At 40.6% G+C, this 19324-nt stretch overlaps 1 protein-coding gene across 3 annotated transcripts in view; it reads right to left on the minus strand.

The window, feature by feature from the left end:
• Window positions 1–913: 913 nt before the first annotated feature.
• The window catches only part of STRADB (STE20 related adaptor beta), a 23425-nt gene continuing 5014 nt past the window's right edge, over window positions 914–19324 (minus strand). For 2 of the 3 annotated variants that reach the window (XM_053472255.1, XM_053472254.1), the window contains exons 4-12: window positions 17734–17839; window positions 12371–12492; window positions 10387–10495; window positions 10099–10222; window positions 8760–8931; window positions 8411–8515; window positions 6968–7212; window positions 6396–6438; window positions 914–1241 (exon numbers count right to left, since the gene is read on the minus strand). In XM_053472255.1, the coding sequence (XP_053328230.1) occupies window positions 1095–1241; window positions 6396–6438; window positions 6968–7212; window positions 8411–8515; window positions 8760–8931; window positions 10099–10222; window positions 10387–10495; window positions 12371–12492; window positions 17734–17839 (1173 nt within the window). In that variant the 3' untranslated portion in view covers window positions 914–1094. The remainder of the gene's footprint in view (window positions 1242–6395; window positions 6439–6967; window positions 7213–8410; window positions 8516–8759; window positions 8932–10098; window positions 10223–10386; window positions 10496–12370; window positions 12493–17733; window positions 17840–19324) is intronic. The other variant, XM_053472256.1, reaches the window with a different exon arrangement.

Below are 19324 nucleotides of genomic sequence, written 5' to 3' on the forward strand. Positions count from 1 at the left end.
GACGAGCTCTTACAGATAATTCCATCTTAAAATAGCTGCATTCTGAGGGCTAGATTCCAGTATTTAGGTAACAAAAATATTAAATTACTTGTTTTTTCTATTTATGTTTATAGGAAATGTGAGGTTAATCTTACATTCCTGAACTTTTCCCTTTAACAATTGTAATAATGTCAATATGCATCAGGATGCAGTGGCTATAAAAACTCATAGGCACAATGTTCTATAACTCTAGAACTTGCAGTGGCAATATGTAATCAATACTAAAATTATTTACATTGTGGGCATCACAGATAAAGCTACTGCCACTTCTCTCAAAATCTGGACCTCTTATACACACATAGGGGAAGGGCTCACACCAACTTAAACCCTACAGCTCTGCTGGGGTTCCATTATTACTGAAATCACAATAATAATTATCGTAATACCATGGCAATATATGGAAGCATTGTTCCCTTTAACTAGAAGGGCACAATGTTTTCATGTGTGGCTTTTGTCAAAAATCACTGTTGTAGTAGGCTATGTCTTCTACTAAAAACAAATGATACATGTCCATACACTTACAGAAATACTTATTGAATAATTTTCAGATAACTGCAAGCAACTCAGTATTCACAAGAGAATTAAAATACAACATACATAGTAAAGTCAAATGTTAAGTAGTGTTAAGCAATGCTTACTGTGGAGTTAATTCACCAAACCTTGAGTTTGCAAATGAGGTGAAACATTTCAACTTAATGTTTTCCTAATGACCAATTTCTGGGATCATCACCTTTAAGACATGCTAAGCTGGCCCTTCACAACCTATAATTCACTAATTCAACTAGCTATTGTGTCCGGCCAGCTCAACCTTTCTTAAGGGAGAACCTCACTGAGGCTGGATCTTCCCAATACTGGTAAGTTGAAATGTCTGGTTTGGTGAAGGAAAAAAAACAGCTTAGAAGTGCAAGCTTTGCATATTCACATTATGCTCGGTTTGAGCATACACTATTATTATTACTATTAGCCAGCCATAGGGTCAAGCCTTTTCACAGTTCACCAATTCATATACATGACAATACAATGGTAGAAAAATTCATTCCATGCTGTAAACAGAATTATTCAAATGCCCATTCTTTATGTTCATGTAGGCTTGTGCTGTGTTTGTTCCAGTTTACCAATGATGGCCCAACTGAGTGCTGCTTTCTGTGTTGTACCAGAGGGGGCAGTAGTTGAAACATGGATCCGGGGGTTTGCTGTCTTACCTGTTAAATATATGACCTGTTAATATATAGTTTGTATTTTATTTACTGATCAGTAATAGAAACAGATATTTTTCTTTTATTGCTGGGTACCATCTAGAGTTGTACCATCTACATTTTTCTTGGTCAATATTGTCAAAAAGCGATATTTCCTCCACATCAGTGAATTTCCCTTGTCAATTAATAGAAAAAGAAACTGTTTTTCCTTTTTGTATGCTTCGTGAACAAGGCTGTTTTAACATTAGCTGTAATTTTCTCTGTATACTGTGCCCACAAAAGTAACATATATATATTTTTAGGTACCATTTTCTTTAGATAGCATTATTCTGATCAAATCATCTAAGTAAGTAAAAAATATCCACTTTTATTTGGAAAATATTTTACGAATGGAAAAAACTGCTGAATAGATTTTACTATTGGCCCTGAGTTTAGAAATACCCAATGTTTTTGTGTTTTTTTCCCCCCACACAAATTGTATTTGAGGTATAAGCTCCTGGTATATGTCACTTCAAAACAACACCTCAATATATGTTCAGCAACATATCCTGAGTACAATGATACCACCCATGCATGGGTTTGTGAGGTTGTTTGGGGGCTAAAAAGCTTCATTTGGGTCATGCACTATTCAGTTTTTCAAATTTTGGCATCGGGTCTTTCTGCCCATGTCCTATTTGGGACATCTTTGAAGCCAGCCAATACAATTTACCACAATTTCAATTTTAGAAACTTTTACCCCAGTTCAATGGCTTCTATGGCTAGACCTGCACAACTAATGTGTTATGGCACCTGCCAGAAAACAAGAAAGTCATTGAGGAGATCTAAGATCCAAAAAATTTGGCCCCTGCTGTCAGAAGGGTGATCAGGCTATCTATGCTGGAGGGGATATGCCTTTGGTCATCAAGGACCATTTGTGACATATCCCCTAGGTCAATGGGGGCAAATCTACTTAGGAGACAGAGTAAATATTACTTTTTTCCTAGCTAACCATGGACCAGCCAGATAAGCCATTTTTTTGTCAAAACACAAGAATTTTAACAATACAATTGACACTCTTACCCACAAATGAAAGAGTCAATCGAATTGCACAAACATCTTTGAAGAACTGACCACAGTTCTTCTATGGATTTAGGCAGCCTCAGTTGCTTCTTACTCTTCATGTAATCCCAAACAGACTCAATGATGTATAGATCACGGTTCTGTGGGGACCATACCATCACTTCCAGGACTCTTTGTTCTTTAAGCTGAATATAGTTCTTAATGACATTGGTTGTGTTTGGGGTCAGTGTCATGCTGCAGTATAAATTTGGGACCAGTCAGATGCCTCCCTGATTGTATTGCATGATGAATAAGAATCTACCTGTTCTGAGCACTGAGGAAACCATTAATTCTGACCAAATCCCCAGCCCCATTGGCAGAAATGAAGCCCCAAACTTGCAAGGAATCTACACCATGCTTCACTGTTGTCTGCAAACACTCATTCTTGTGTCACTCTCCAGCCCATTGGCAAACAAACTGCCCTCTGTTACAGCTAGGTATTTAAAATTTTGACTCATCACTACAGAGCAGTGATGAAGGAATAACCAGCTAACAAAGCAACAAAGTACGTTTCTAGTGTTTTTATTTTGAATTTGGCGCCAAGGATGACATAACACAAAGCTGGCCACGCCCCCAACCAATTGGCACCATCTCACGCAAGCTGCACCGCCTCCTTAGCCGACGCCGCCTCCTTAGCCGACGCCAGCTCAGTGGAAGCAGGGCACGCCTCCCTGAATCAGGGTCCAGATTCTCAGAGAGACGCACTGCTACGTCAATGCTGCTTTCTGACTAGCAAGAAAAGCCTCAGTGGCATCTCACTACAGCACTGGATCTGAAGTAACTATGACTGGCTTTTTGGCAGCAAGTCTTCCACTTTTCTGTCATTAGACTTGTTTTTCAATCCCTCCCTAACCTACACTGCCCCCTTCTCCTTCTGGCTTGTGCCAAACTAAACTAACACTAAACACACTAATCTATTCCAAATTTCTCCCCCTCTAAAATCCAAAACCCACTACACTATCCCACCATTATCTCTAATCAGCCACCAAACTTAACGAAACTGAACCTTAACAACTAATTTTTTACAGGGATCGAGGGTGAGATTGTGCTGGAAAAGGAAAAGGAAGGGTTAAACCAAGGTTAAATGGGATCTACAACTGGGATGAAAATGTTTTATATATTACAGCACAATTCAACTGGTGACTGGTTCTTGCATGAAGCAAGAAACAATCGGTTGCGACGCACAAAGTGAGTCTTTGTAGAGGTAACAGGCTATGCAGTATATCTTCCCTCCACAGCCAATCCTCTGACACAGTCACAAAAATATACATATTAATAGGAAACCACTTATCATCTAAATGATGCCATGTGTAATCTGCAAAGTTCTATGAACAAAAAGATCGACAATTGATATGATTAACATGTCCTTGAACATATTTGTACATGTTAATCATATCACAACATAGGCATGCTGCATTTGGAAAGCCTGTCTTTATAGCTGAAATATTTTATTCCTTTAATTACTTTTGTTGCCTGTTTCTGAACTTTTTCCTATTCTAGTGATGTCTTCTTGATGAAGTGGTGCCGAGATTTGTACTGTACAATGGTAACAATAGCCAATATTAAATTCTCATACAAAATATGCATTCCCTTTTTAATACGAGATAACTTGCTTTTGAAGACTTTGATTTCAAGGTACTGGGTGAAGTTGGTTTGACCAACGTAACATCATGTATCATACACAGTGCACTGTATCTTATACACAGAATTCACAGTTACACAGGAGTATGATTCTTTGATACTGTATAGCATCTAGACTGGGCATTGAGTAGGTCATTCCATGTCATTTAAACCACTCACGTGTTGATTTAGCAGTATGTTTAGGGTCATTGTCCTACTGGAAGGTGAACCTTCGTCCCAGTCTCAGATATCTGGAAAACTGAAATAGGTTTCACTCAAGAATTTCCACCTATTTAGCTCCATCCATCGTTCCTTCAATCCTGACCAGTTTCCTTGTCTTTGCCGATGAATGCATGATGCTTCCACTACCATGTAGTATTCTCTGGATGTATTACACAATAGGTAATAGGTAAAAGGGCCACGGATGGACCAGCCACACTAGTATAAGTATTGAAGAAGAGGGACTAGGAAAAGTGAATATGGGAAGGTGTAAATGTGCAATGTTGTATGCATCCTTAAAGAAGTGAGTCTTGAGGGATTTCTTGAAGGACCGAAGGCAGAGGGAAAGATGGATAGGCCAGAAGAGGGAATTTCAGAGTATAAGGGTAGCCCTTGAGAAATCTTGTAAGCATGCATGAGAACTAGAAATCAGAGGAGAGGACAGAAGAACATGGTTGAGCGGAGAGACTGGTTAGGAGCGTATTTAGAGATGAGTGATGAGATGTAGGTAGGGGAAGCGCTGTGAAGGGCTTTGAAAGAGTCAGGATTTTGAAATGAGTCATCCAGACATCTAGGTAGAGACAGATGTAAGGCAGTTAGTGACACGATCTAAGACAGAGGGAGAGAGCTCAGGAGAGGATAGGCAGATCTTGGTGTCATCAGCATGCAGGTGGTAATGAAGTGTCACGGAGACCAAGATCGTGAAGATGAGAGGTTTCGGGTTTGCGCCAGACATAGTGTTTTCCTTGATGGCCAAAAAGCCCCATTTTAGTCTCATCTGACCAGAGTACCTTCTTCCATATGTTTGGGGACTCTCCCACATACCTTTTGGCAAAGAGCAAACTTTTTTTCTTTTTCTTTAAGGAATGGCTTTTTTTCTGGCCACTTTTCTATAAAGACCAGCTCTATGGGGTGTACTCTTGGTAGGTTTGTTGTGGTGGCATATTCTTTCCATTTCTAAATAATGGATTTAATGGCACTCCATGGCATGGTCGAAGTTCCAGATTTTTATTTTTTATTTTTTTAATAACCCAACCCTGATATGTACTTCTCTGCAACTTTGTCCCTGGCCTGTTTAGAGAGCTCCTTGGTCTTCATGGTGCCACTTGCTCAGTGGTGTTGGGGCCTTTCAGAACAGGTATAGATATACTGCGATCATGTGACACACAGGTGGACTTTATTTAACCAATGATGCGACTCCTGAAGGAAATTGGTTGCACCAGATCAGATTCAAGGGCTTCATAGCAAAGGGGACGAATACATATGCACGTACAACTTTTCCAGCTATTTTAAACGTTATCTTCATTTCACCAATTTGGACTATTTTGTTTATGTCCATTACATGAAATCCCCAAAAATCTATTTTAATTACAGGTTGTAATGCAACAAAATAGGAAAAACGCCAAGGGGGTGAATACTTTTGGAAGGCATTCTATGCCTGCCACAAGGTCTTAGGAGGGCAGAAGAGAGCCAGAAGGGTCTGTTGGGATCTCGTATTCCTCCCTCTGCTGGCAGTTCACTCACTCTGCGAACAGCCTTGCAGGGTTAGGGAGAACATCCCAAAATAATAAAATGTACCACAATGCCTTTTACCCCTAGCATTAAAGATAAAAATATTATATAAAAAACATCTTCCCCATAAGACATATAATATAAAGAGAAAAGAAAACCAGCATACAGGTTACTATTTAAGAGATGGGATGTGGCCTTCTACAACATAAGAATACTATGTATGCTGGGTATTATTGTAATCAGGTAAAAATGTATTTGTTTTTACAAACTACCACTCATAATTATTACATTATATGTGTGTCAAACGAAACCCCTACTTATCCTGAAAAGAAAAAAATGTTCAACCCCTTAAGGACCAGGCTGTTTTTTTATTTTTTTGTACCCTGTGTTTTTTATTTTTTTTGTCGTGTTTAGCTGTTATTTTCCTCTCTCTCATTTAGTCTACCCACACAAGTTATATATTGTTTTTTCAGAAGAAGAAAGGCTTTCTTCAGATACCATTTTTTGATCATATCATCTAATTTTCTATAAAAAAAATAGAAAAAAACCCACTTTTTCTCACTTTTATTTGAAATTTTTTTAACTCATCTACAAAAGCTAATAAAAAAGGGTGATAAATAGATTCTACTATTACTCCTGAGTTTAGAAATACCCAATGTTTTTTACGTTTTTGTTTTTTTATAATAATAATAGGGCGATAATATAACTTACCGTCTTGAAAAAATCATGAGACAGCAAAGCACCAGCTGAAGGCCTATATAATGGAGACAATGGAACAATTGTGAGGTATTTTTTATGCAAAACAGTATGCAAAAATTGTTTTGAGGATTGTGCTCAGGACTGAATCTTGATGTGAATCGGCTGTGTCTATAACCTATAACTCATGGGAAGGAGGAGGGGAAAATGGTTCTATGGTGAATTTCTTTGAGCACAATGAAGCCAAGCAGATGATTCAATTTTTGTGCAAAAGGTAGACCCAGTATGACTGCTCCACTAACAGAAAAATACATTCATGGACTGACTGACTAAGCATCTTAGCTATCCTATACCAAGGACTGTATCTTGTTTTTCACACTTCACAGCAATAATCATATAGGTCATGAGATCCTTGGTCGGAAATGGGTAAACCTTAACCAAGCTACAATAGAACACACACCCATCAACATGAGTCTAATCTTTTTTCATAGCAGAAAACAAAAAGCCCAGCATGCTCAATATATAGATATAAAGGGACCAGCAATCTAAAAGATAAAACTGCCCAACTACAGATTTTTCATGCTTACCTTAGTTCAGGATCCTGTTGCAGACATAGCTCAACAAAATTCTGTAGAGCCAATGAGAATGTCTTTGGAGAGGGGGTTCTCAGCTTTTCACTGGTCAAAGTCTGAGTCATGCTTGCAGCAACCACACTCTCGCCAATACCTGAATCCACTCCAGATCGTGAAATCTTCAATGGAGATTCTTCATGAGGAAATGTATTACTGTACAGAGGACTGTGTGGTGGACATTTCAGTTTTTGTAGCAGCATCTGGGAATATTGTAAAATGTTAAAGGGGCAGATGCACACAGCACCACAAAACAACATTCTGAGAATATAAAACTACTACAGGAATGGCAGAAAAAAAGGTGACCTTAATGTGATTTACATTCACGAAGAATACAGCATTTCCAATGTATACCAAAGGATACAGTGTGCAACAAGGATGTTTTACAGCTACATGTGGACCATCTAGCCAGTGTCAATCTACAATACAGCTGTATTTATTGGCAATTTGCCAATATCATACATTTCTATGAATCTGAAAAAAGAGGAAACCTCAATGAAACAAATGAAAACGAAGCAGAGAGCTTTGAATTTACATTAGCTTTTCATTGTTTTTTCCCCATCTTTTTCTCTCCCTAACTTCTCTCCCAACAGCTTCCATGTCCCTGTCTCCTTTTCTGCAACTCTGCCACTTGTCTTGCATCTTCTTGTTCTTCTTTCTTCTTGCTCTGCTTCTCCATGCTATCCAGGCCACCAAAAGCACTTCCACAACCAGGGAGGAGCCTCGGTGCAAACCCTCTCAATTGATTGGAGGAATGAGGGAGAGGCTCCGGACTGTTGTGGAAGTACTGCACAGGCCAGAATGCAGATGGATCCATGGAGAAGTGTTTCTACACGGATCCGTCTGCAATATTCTGGGCTCTTGGAGTGCGCTGAAGCTCTGTTCTTTTGCTGAAGTGCTCTGGGAGGCTTGGATAACACACCAGATATAAAAGAGAAGCTGACCAAGAAAACAGGCATAATACAGAAGAAGTGAAGAATTAGAAGGGGCAAGACAAGAAGCGGAGCTGCCGAAAAGGAGACAGGGACAATGAAGCCATTAGCTGAGAAGGTACCGAGACATTGAGAGAGAGTGAATGAGGGTGAGTGACAGCGAATTTGATTTGAAATTGAAAATGTCCTCTGGTCTGAAAGGGCCAAAACAAAAAGTAGTCTGAAAACAAATGGATAAAAATTAGTCTGAATCATTTTTGGTCCAGTTGCGAAAGTCTCACCATTTCCCTTCATTACAAGACACACAGTTGTATTTAAGCCTCAACATCTCAAAACACAAATGTTATTGGTGCTCTCCCCCCATGTGATATAGATCATTGAAATCATAAGCACAAGACTATGCTCCACGGAATCCAGTTCTCTGAAGACACTGTATGTTTTCTTGTGATGTTCAAAGGGTGTTACTTACCTGAGTGCGGTGCATGTCCATGAATGGTACACGCCCTGTGGCCAATTCACAAGCAGTTATGCCAAGGCTGTAGATATCCGACTTCACATTATACCCATACAGGTCCTAAGAATGGAAGATATCAGTGTACTTATTCATATACCACTCAACAACAGATCTTACACCAACATTTTGAAGAATGCTGTGCTTGGTGAAAAACAGCCCACCGCACTGACATTATGACAGATAGACATGTAATATAAAGCTACATGCTACAGAAGGGGATTGGTGCCTGGTTGGAGGGCAGCAGTACAGATTCTTTGTAATCTATAATCTATAATGTAATCACTAGATCTTAAACAGTACTAACCTGCCTCAGTAGTTCTGGACTAAACCATGGGAGCATTGAAGTGCTGAAATTTGGAAAGTCAAAGGCCACTTTTGCCTTTTCTCCTCTTCTTACCAAGCTGTACAGAAGATCGAGGCCAGAGAGGTATACCATACCATCTTCAGATATCAGAATATGACTCCCTTTTACATTCCTATGACAGCGAATAATACCTTTTTACAAATTTTAAAATAGTAAATTATAACATATAATAAAACAAATACCACTACAAAGAAACATATGACTTTACTCCATTTGTTAACAAGTTTATAATTCTACTATCAAATGTATTTTGAACATTAGCAACTAAAGAGACTATGTACGTGAAAAACTCATCAGGAAGGTAAATATAACACTGGTTCATAGGAAAACGAAAGTACTAGATAAAATTGAGGATGGAAAATTAAAATGGTTCGATGCAGGTTGCAGAAATCAAAATAGAAGTACACCAGGCAGCATGTGTTGCAGTAGGCTACAATGAGCTATATGACTTCATATGGCCACATTCTAGTTATAAAGCAAACCAGAAAGCACAACGAAAGCTATAATACGGCTATATTGTGAGATTCTGGCACAGGCCGTAAAGGTCCATAGACCAAATCTATGCACATGTTGGCAATTAACTTGAGTAACTGGTTAACTGGACAAATATATCCAAAGGCAAAAGTAACTGATTAAAAATAGCTAACTTTTTATCTTAACAACATGATCTTCAAAGCAAGTGCTTAACTGTAAGAGGTCTGAGGTAGGTAAGCTGACAATCTCCCCAAAAAACACTGGATCTCACAGAAAGAAATCAAGAAAAGACCAAATATAAGATGACTTATGAGATGTTAAAAAATAATCACTATAACACATGACAAACAGATTATCTGCAAAATGCAAGATTGGTGGAAGTTATGTGGGGTGGTACTTTTATCCATATTTCATGTGTAGAAAAAAACCTTGCATTCTCACCTTCCATTAGTCAGTGGCTCAGCGTTCAGCACATTTTTGGGAACATGTGCCAATTCTCACTGGTTATTCTCTTGGACTTCTCAGTAGCCTTTGAAACAGTCGACCACCCCCTCCTCCTACAAACCCTCCATGCTCATGGCATCCGTGACACGGCTCTTTCATAGAGCCGTGACACGGCTCTGCAGAAAAAACTTGGACACCCCTGTTCTATACCTATCCATATGCAAGTGGGTGGGGTATCTTACATCATTATGCTGAAAGGGCACATCAGTTAGTATTAAACAGGGTCACAATAAGCTTCTAAATATAAAGATGGTCATCTTGGCAGAACTTCCAGCAAAAGCATTACTTACAAGCAGCCTACCTGTGAATGTATCCGTTATGGTGTAGGTAATTTAATCCTTTCAGTGCTCCATATAGAATATTGCTAATTAAAGCTTCATTCATACCTTCAGGGTAATAGGTCTTCAACAGGGTGGTAGCAGAACCTTGTGTTACAAACAAAACAAACATTTAATAGAGCCAGTGTTAATGTATTGACTTAATAAACTGACAATGAATGAACAAAAAAATATATACATTTGTGTTAAATAATAGTAAAAAGGTCAAACATCCTTAAAGAAATAAAAAAAAGTGTGTAAATTTAACCTACCGTATGCCATGAAAGGACAAATCACCCAAAGGCAGGTCCCAGATGTAAACACCTTCCAAAAGGTCAGAATATTAGGATGGCGGAAGAAAGGTGACATAGCCAACTCATTCTGAAAACCAGGATAACATACTATGTCATCTTTCAGTATTGCAGTATATAGACACATCGAAAAATAACGAACAAGAATATTGGATCCAACAACTCTTAAGTAATTCAACATCTAGTAAAAGCACTTAGCATTGCTGCAAGATCTAGCACTATGTTACTACTCACTTGAAAACTGATGCTTTTGTTGAAGAGTTAGACTATAATTTATAACTAAAATTACTACAAGATTTTACAACAGTGCAGGATCGGTTGTATACGGATAACACATGACTTTAAAAATAGAATAGCATTGTCACATTATAGGTTATATGCAACATGTTATTCCGGTATAACATTTTAACCCCTTCGTGACAAAGGCTGATTTTACTTTTTGTACCCTTCGTGACAATGGCTGTTTTAACATTTCTGCGCTGCTCGTGTTTAGCTGTAATTTTCTTCTTTCCCGTTTACTGAACCCACACACATTATATATTGTTTTTTTCAGGACAAGAAGGGCTTTCTTTAGAGGACATTGTTTTGATTGTATCATATTATTTACTATTAAAAAAAGTATAAAATATGGTGAAAAATTTAGAAAACAATGACTGTTTCTAACTTTTAGTTGAAAAATCATTTACTCATCTATAAAAGGTAATGAAAAAACCTGCTAAATAGATTCTACTATTTGTCCTGAGTTTAGAAATACCCAATGTTTTTATGTTTTTTTGCTTTTTTCTACACATTATGGGGCAATAAGTACAGGTAGCGTTTTGCTATTTCAAAGCCATTTTTTCCGAATCTGGTAATTCTTCCCCCCCTGTGCCATTTCGGGTATCTTTGAAGCCGGCCCACGCAATTTACCCCATCAAGTCATATATTTTTGAAAACTAGACAGCCCAGGGTATTCCAAATGCTAGTATTTTAACCCTTTCAAAGCACTAATTCTACCATCCGCCTTTGTCAAACTTTATGGTAGTAATTTTTTTTTGCATTTGTTTTTCCACACACATTTTACTTCAGGTATGAATTAAAAGGTTCTGGTATATGTCACTATCACAAAACACCCCAATATGTGTTCAGCAACATCTCCTGAGTACAGCGATACCTCACATGAATGATTTTGCCTGGCTGTTTGGGGGCAAAAGGGCCACATTTGGGACATGCGCATTTTTCAATGTTGAACTTTGGCATTTGGGGATCCACTGCCCATGCCCTATTTGGTACATCTTTGAGCCGGGCCATTTCAGTGTGCCCAATAAAGCCATATATTTTTGAAAACTAGACACCCCAGGGTATTTTAACTCTTTGCATGCACACATTTTACCACCAGAATTTTTTCAAAGTTTGCAGTAGTATTTTTTTGTGTGTATTTTTCCCCCCCACACCTACTTTATGTATGAATTTACAGCTCCTGGTTTATGCCGCTGTCACATGACACCCCAATATGTGTTCAGCAACACCTCCTGAGCGCAGTGATACCCCACATGCAAGGGTTTGTCATTTTTTGGGGGAACTAAAAGGCCACATTTGGTATGTGTGCATTTTTCTAATTGGAAATTAGATGTGTGGCCATCCTTCCCCCCGTGTTATTTGGGACATTGTTGAACCTGGCCAATTCAATTTACCCCATCAAAACGAATGTAGATCGCTTTCTGCACCCGTTTAAAGACGTGCCGGTTCTGGCACGTCATTTGTCATAATCGACTTGTTTTTCGTGCCGTGCCAGAACCGGCAATTGTCCGTGCCAGAACCGGCAATTGTCATTAAGGGGTTAAAAATGATTTGGAATTGGATGTTTAATCACTGAGCCTTCTTCCCATCTTGCACTAAATGTTTGGATATTTCTTTCCCTTTGTATACTGACCCCATTTTGGTGAGGACCCATTCCTTGCTTTACCTGTAAAACACGGAGATGTTCATCAGAACAGCTCTCCAGGTCTGTGATTCGTGCAGTAACCAGTGTTCCAGATGGAGTGTGTCGAGCGAGGTAGATAGTAGTTAAATTGCTGAACCCTTTTCCTGTAAATACACAGAAAAAGAAGTTAAACTGCGATCATGCAAAAAAAAATATCAGATGATTCCTACCACTACCCTTTTTATATTTTAACAGCATATGAAAATACAGTCAAATAACATTTAAAGGATCTTGATTCATGAGCAATTTATGGTTTGTTTGTTAAAAGTAATTAGATGTATAATTATTATATAACTATTAATAAATACTTTGTCTGTGAACTTTGCACTGCATTATTTACAGTTTAAGGCAGATCCCATGTGCAATTGTGATCCTATACCAGGGGTGTCCAAGTTTTTTCTGCAGTGGGCCACTTCATCAGAATTGTATACGTGCGAGGGCCGCACTCATTTTTCACTGTGAGAAAATATGGCCTTTAATAAAATATGCCGATTAAAATAAAGTAAATTACACTAAACCTTTACTCTCACTGATTTCTGGACCTAGAAAGTTTTGTGACTACAAATTGAGGATTCTGGATAAGTAAAAATGAAATAGTTCTATTTATCCTAGGGATACACCGAAATGAAAATTCGGGACCAAAACGGAAGTTACACACCAATATTGTACAAAAAATGTAATAACAATGTTAACAATCATAATATATATATATATATATATATATATATATATATATATATATATATATATATATATATATATAATTTTAACAGCAATCTCAGGCATACCCAGATTCCAGCATGTACTGGTTGGCTGGGCATGATAGGAGTATGATTCCTGTCAACAATCATTTATAAATTAATATTGTTATTATATTTTTTTGTCCAATTTTGGTGTGTTAACCACACTTTTATTAAAAGTAAGTAACACACCACTTTGGGAAAAAAAAAAAAAAAAAAAAATCACACTCCTTTTATACCCAGGCAACCAGTAAATGCTGGAACCTAGGCATGCTGGTACAGGGTGGCTGTAAGTGATGTGCAGACCCCATACTGCTGGCAGCATCAATACACAGGGGGGGGCAGCTAGCCAGGTTTCAGCATGTACTGGCTGACTTGGCATGAAAGGAGTGTGATTGCTAACAGCAATCACAGTCCCATCATGCCTAGGTTCCAGCACTTACACATCCATGCTATCTCACACACACTCATTCATTCAGATTCATTCCCTCAATCACTAATACTAAAAACAACCCTCCCCACCCCCTTACCTGCACTGCAGCTCTCTCGATGCCGCTCACAGACTTCAGCAGGGGGCGCGGCCTCCCTCTGCGTTCTCTTGTACTGCACAGAGGAAGCAGGACTGGAGCAGAGTCATGTGATTCCGCTTCCTCTGTGCAGTACAAAAGACCCTTCCACAGGTAAGTAGTATTCTACTACTGCCGATCTCACGCGGGCCGCACCTCGAGGTGCCGCTGGCCGCATTTGGCCTGCGGGCCGCATGTTGGACACCCCTGCCCTATACGATAAAAAATAAGAAGGCACTCCAGGACAATGGTGCAGCACTCTACCTAACCTTCCTACTTTTGGATCAAGAGTAGGAAGGTTAGGTAGAAGGGTTGATCTTGATGGACTTAGGTATTTTTTCAACCTTATCTACTATGTAACTCCTGGGACTAACCTTGTAAAAGCCAAACCACATAAGAGAAATTGGTAGATAAAGGTTCACTTAAAAATAACAAAAAACGACCAACTACTATAAAATTAGATTGGGTTTAACGGTAACGTCTCTTAAATAAAGTAAGGGGTTATTCACATAGGCTGTAACGTTACTCAATTTCTCACTAGATCAGGGGTGTCCAACACGCGGCCTGCCGGACCTCGAGGTGCAGCCGGTGTGAGATCTGCAGCCAGGGCAACCGGGATCGCAAGAGCCCCGCTGCTTGCCTGTGGTCTTTTGTAGCTTATCCATCCTGATACAAGTGTCAGAGCCTATCCTGGTGTGTGTGTGTGTGTGTGTGTGTCGATGTGGCAGAGCCTGTCCTGGTGTATGTATCATCTGTTTCCCTTTACTTACTGTAGGAATAAATTGAACTATTACATTTTTACTTATCCAGAGATAAAATGCGCTCCTGAATTTGTAGTCACTTCAGAGAACAAAACTTTCTAGGCCCAGAAATCAGTCAGAGGAAAAGTAAAGGGTGTCTGTTATTTACTCTATTTCAATCTGCATATTTTATCAAAAAGGATTAATGGCACTAAATTGTGGCTTCAGGCGTCCCATGTATGATGACTTTTTTTAGTGTACTGATTACTCCCAGTCCCATCACATAAGATTCTATCGTATATTAACTGCTGAGCACTGATGTCATCTTTATCCAATACACATCAATGTCGAGGAGTTAAGATTCTGTCTATTTTATTTATTTCCTCCTGTGTCAGCCATCTTAAATCCAGCTTGTACCCACAGTGGGCTCTAGCCTTGTGCAGTTGTTTTAAATGGTTTGTGGACTGACTTTGTTTTAGTGTTTAAGTAATTGAGTATTGATAGAATGACATAAAAGTTGATCAAAAAACTGTTTGTCCACTGCTTTTTTCATTATCACCAAATTAACCTTGTATTCATATGCATTATAAAGCTAAAAGGCCATATTTTCTCTCTGTGAAAAATGAGTGTGGCCCACACACACATACATTTCTGATGAAGTGGCCCACTGCAGAAACAACTTGGACACCCCTGCACTAGATTATTCATAAATAACTGAACAGTTTGTGTATACAAATGTATGTGTGTGGAAAAATGTGATTACAAAAGAGAGATCGGTGTCTCCCCAAACCTCCAGCACAAAATCAAATGCTATGGCTACTATCCACAGGTTTATGTAATATGTATGTACAAAAATCTGGCCGTCTGTGACCACAGTAAAAAAATTTATAGTCGGGGCATCTAGTGTCCAGAGCGTGGTACAGGTGTCCAGCATCTCTAGTGTCTGTTTTTCAATAGTTTCCAAGTGGGCAAGAGTTCAAGCGTCTTCCAATAACATAGCTAGGAGTCCATGATACAGGGTAGTAGGGCTGCAACTAACGATTATTTTAATAATCGATTAGTTGGCCGATTATTTTTTCGATTAATCGGATAAAAAAAATGCAATTTTTTAAAATTTCAAATAATGTAATAAAAAACATACAATTTACACTTTCATCTCTTTATTGCAATGGCCTCTCTCTATTCACCTTCTTATGTTACTGACATAATAATAAAAGCTACAACAACCCAAACACGGTGTTTCTCAAACTAGGTTTTAATACAAAGTTATTAGTAAATATTAATTCATATGTTAACTATTTTTCATATTTAATAAAAACTATGAGAAAAAAAGCCTTGTTTAAATTTTTTTATTTACCAAACTGCCCCCGGTTATGCACATCAGACCCCCAGCTTGCCACTCTGCCCCCATATATGCCTTATACCTCTTATATGCCAGATTCCACTGTGCCCCCTGATATGCCACTGTGCCCCTGATATGCCTTATACTCCTTATATGCCAGTGATATGCAACTGAGCCCCCTGATATACCTTTTACCCCCAGATATGTTTATGCCCCCCTGATATGCCTAATATCCATATGCCTTATACGCCCTATATGCCCTGAAATTCATAATACCCCCCATACACCACTATAACACACCCATACACAACTTTGGCTCCTCCCCCTCCCATACACCACTCTGGCTCCTCCCCCTCCCATACACCACTCTGGCTCCTCCCCCTCCCATACACCACTCTGGCTCCTCCCCCTCCCATACTCCACTCTGCCTCCTCCCCCTCCCATACATCACTTTGGCTCCTCCCCCTCCCATACATCACTTTGCCTCCTCCCCCTCCCATAAACCACTTTGCCTCCTCCCCCCTCCCATACTTCACTCTGCCTCCTCCCATACTCCACTCTGCCTCCTCCCCCTCCCATAAACCACTCTGGCTCCTCCCCTCTCCCATACAACTCTGGCCCCTCCCATACTCCACTCTGGCTCCTCCCCCTCATATACTCCACTCTGCCTCCTCCCCCTCCCATACTCCACTCTGCCTCCTCCCCCTCCCATACTCCACTCTGCCTCCTGTCAGCAACGGATCTTCACTAGACAAGGACTTTCACTGCAGCTTCATAGAAGCCACAGTGTTAGTGAAGTGCAGTAACGGAGGCTGTCTGTGCGATGCAGACACTCACAGGCTGACAGAGAATCATCCTCTCTGTCTGCTGGTGTGGGTCCGGCTCGCACAGACAGCCTCCGTTACTGTTAGTAACGGAGCCGGGTAGAGAGGCAGAGTGGCGTATGGGAGGGGGAGGAGCCACAGTGGTGTATGGGAGGGTGGCTCCCATACACCCTTCTGACTCCTCCCCCCTCCCATACACCGCTCTGCCTCTCTACCCGGCTTCGTTACTGACAGTTCACTTACACTGCAGCTTCATAGAAGCCACAGTGTAAGTGAAGTGCAGCAACGGAGGCTGTCTGTGCGATGCAGACCCCCACCGGCTGACAGAGAGGATGATTCTCTGTCAGCCTGTGTCTGCATCGCACAGACAGACTCCGTTACTGCACTTCACTTACACTGTGGCTTCTATGAAGCTGCAGCGAAAGTCCTTATCAGTAACGGAGCCGGGAGAGAGGCAGCGTGACGTATGGGAGGGGGAGGAGTTAGAGGGGTGTATGGGAGGGGGGAGAGAGACGGAAGCGAGAGACCGGCCGACAGTGAGGGGAATCCCGGTCCCCTGCAGCGTTGCGGGGGATCTGGATTCCGGTGTTATAATCCGATCTCTGTTTGAGGTCGGATTATATAAGGAGAGGAGTTTTTCAGAGCATTTGCTCTGAAAAAAACCTCTTTTTATAATCGATAAAAATCGATTCGATTAATCGATGATGAAATTCGTTGCCAACGATTTTCATAATCGATTATTATCGATTTTATCGATTAGTTGTTTCAGCCCTACAGGGTAGTTATGTGAGAGGGCGAGAGTGAGAACGCCTGATTGAAGACTTTAACTACGTTTTTTTGTTTGTGCTTTTTGTCTCTATAATTATGAATAATCAAGTAAGCAATTGAGGGACTGTACAGCCCCCATATGATTACATTACCTTATTTGAGACATTACTACTGAAGGAGACATTACCATTAAAATAACATTTAGCAATCTAATTTCACATTAGGTTGTAATTTTTGGTTGTTATTTATGAGCATACCACTATCTAGCAAGTTGTGATCCTATTATTGATCCGATTTCTATAACATATGAGGCTAGATGAGTTTCTCTTAAGGATTTCACTATTAAAAATAAAGAAGTACTGTACCGAGTTCCTCTTGGAGTTCATAGCTGGCAGCTTCAGTGGAGCGTACTGGCATTTCATGACCCCCTGGTACAGGAGGAATCCAATACTGTGGCAGTTCACCTGCCTGCTAATAAAAGAAAGCACAGCGTTATTACCCCCAACGCAGTCAGATGACATTATTGACTTCCAGGTGCCTAGTCGGCTGTAGTTTAATATGCTCCCATGCCGATGTGGGAATTACACCGACATAGCTTAAAGCAGACCTGTCACTTCACCTAATCCTATATTTCACAGTTCAATACAATAAACAATGCAATGGTATAGATTCAGACTATGTACTAAAAACCTTAACGTCCTGTTGTTTCCGCATAATACCGTATTGGCTCGGATATAGGCCGCCCCCGTATATAGGCCGCACCCTAAAAGTTTGGTGCTTTTTTAAAGAAAAAGTTTTTTCTTTAAAAAAGCACCAAAAAAAAACATGCTGCCACTCTGTCCCCCCCCCCCGAGATATGCTGCCACTGTCCTCCCTCCCCGAGATATGCTACCACTGTCCTCCTCCCCCCCGAGATATGCTGCCACTGTCCTCCTCCTCCCCCCCCGAGATACGCTACCACTGTCCTCCCTCCCCGAGATATGCTACCACTGTCCCCCCCCCAGATATGCTACCACTGTCCTCCCCCCCCCAGATATGCTACCACTGTCCTCCTCCCCCCCCGAGATATGCTACCACTGTCCTCCTCCTCTCCCCCCCCCCCGAGATATGCTGCCACTGTCCTCCTCTGCCCCCCCCTCCTCGACTTACCGGAGCAGACTCCCGGGTTTCTTGCAGGGCCGGCTGGGGACATCTACGCAATACGCGTATGCAACTTCCGGTGCCGGTACCGGTAGTTGCATACGCGTAGATGTCCCCCGCCGGTCCCGCAAGACACCCGGGAGTCTGCTTCGGTAAGTCGGGGGTGGGCAGAAGTAAAACGCATCGTGCGGACGGTCCGCTTAGACATCCTCCCGTGCCGGCACCCCCCCCCCCCCGTGGGAAGTGCTGGCAGGGGAGGCTGTCTGAGCATATCAGGGAGTAGGATGCAGGTCCCCTGCACCGCTGCAGGGGATCTGTATCCTAACCCCGCTGCCTGTCCGGCGCCCGGGACTGCATGTGTGGCCTATATTCGAGCCAATACGGTAATTCCTCCCCATTTGGTAATTGCTCCCCTTTTGTTAAGTTACTGCCAACTATGGGTTGAAGCAGATTAGTTCTGGCAGCCTTTGCAGGGAAGGGCTGTGCTACTTGTATGATATATCTCTGTTCCAAACTAACAAAAAACAAAAGTTATAGGCCTAAATAAATCACTTTTGTTCTGATAAATTAATTGCTCTGTTTCCAGGTTTTCATTTAAAACTGACAAACAACTAAAAAATAAGTGTAGAAAACATTACTGCACAAATCACTGCATGCTCAGCCAACGTGCTTATTTATGCAACATTTTCTAAAAATTATTCAATGCCTTGTCACACCTAAAACGGTTAAAATTACAATATCAATTTAAACAGGTTCTCTGCTGATGCTTCAGCATTCTATACATCCTTCTCTATTAAACTTGAAAAACTGCTCCAG

Source organism: Spea bombifrons, chromosome 7 (assembly GCF_027358695.1).
Source record: "Spea bombifrons isolate aSpeBom1 chromosome 7, aSpeBom1.2.pri, whole genome shotgun sequence".
NCBI lineage: Eukaryota > Metazoa > Chordata > Amphibia > Anura > Pelobatidae > Spea > Spea bombifrons.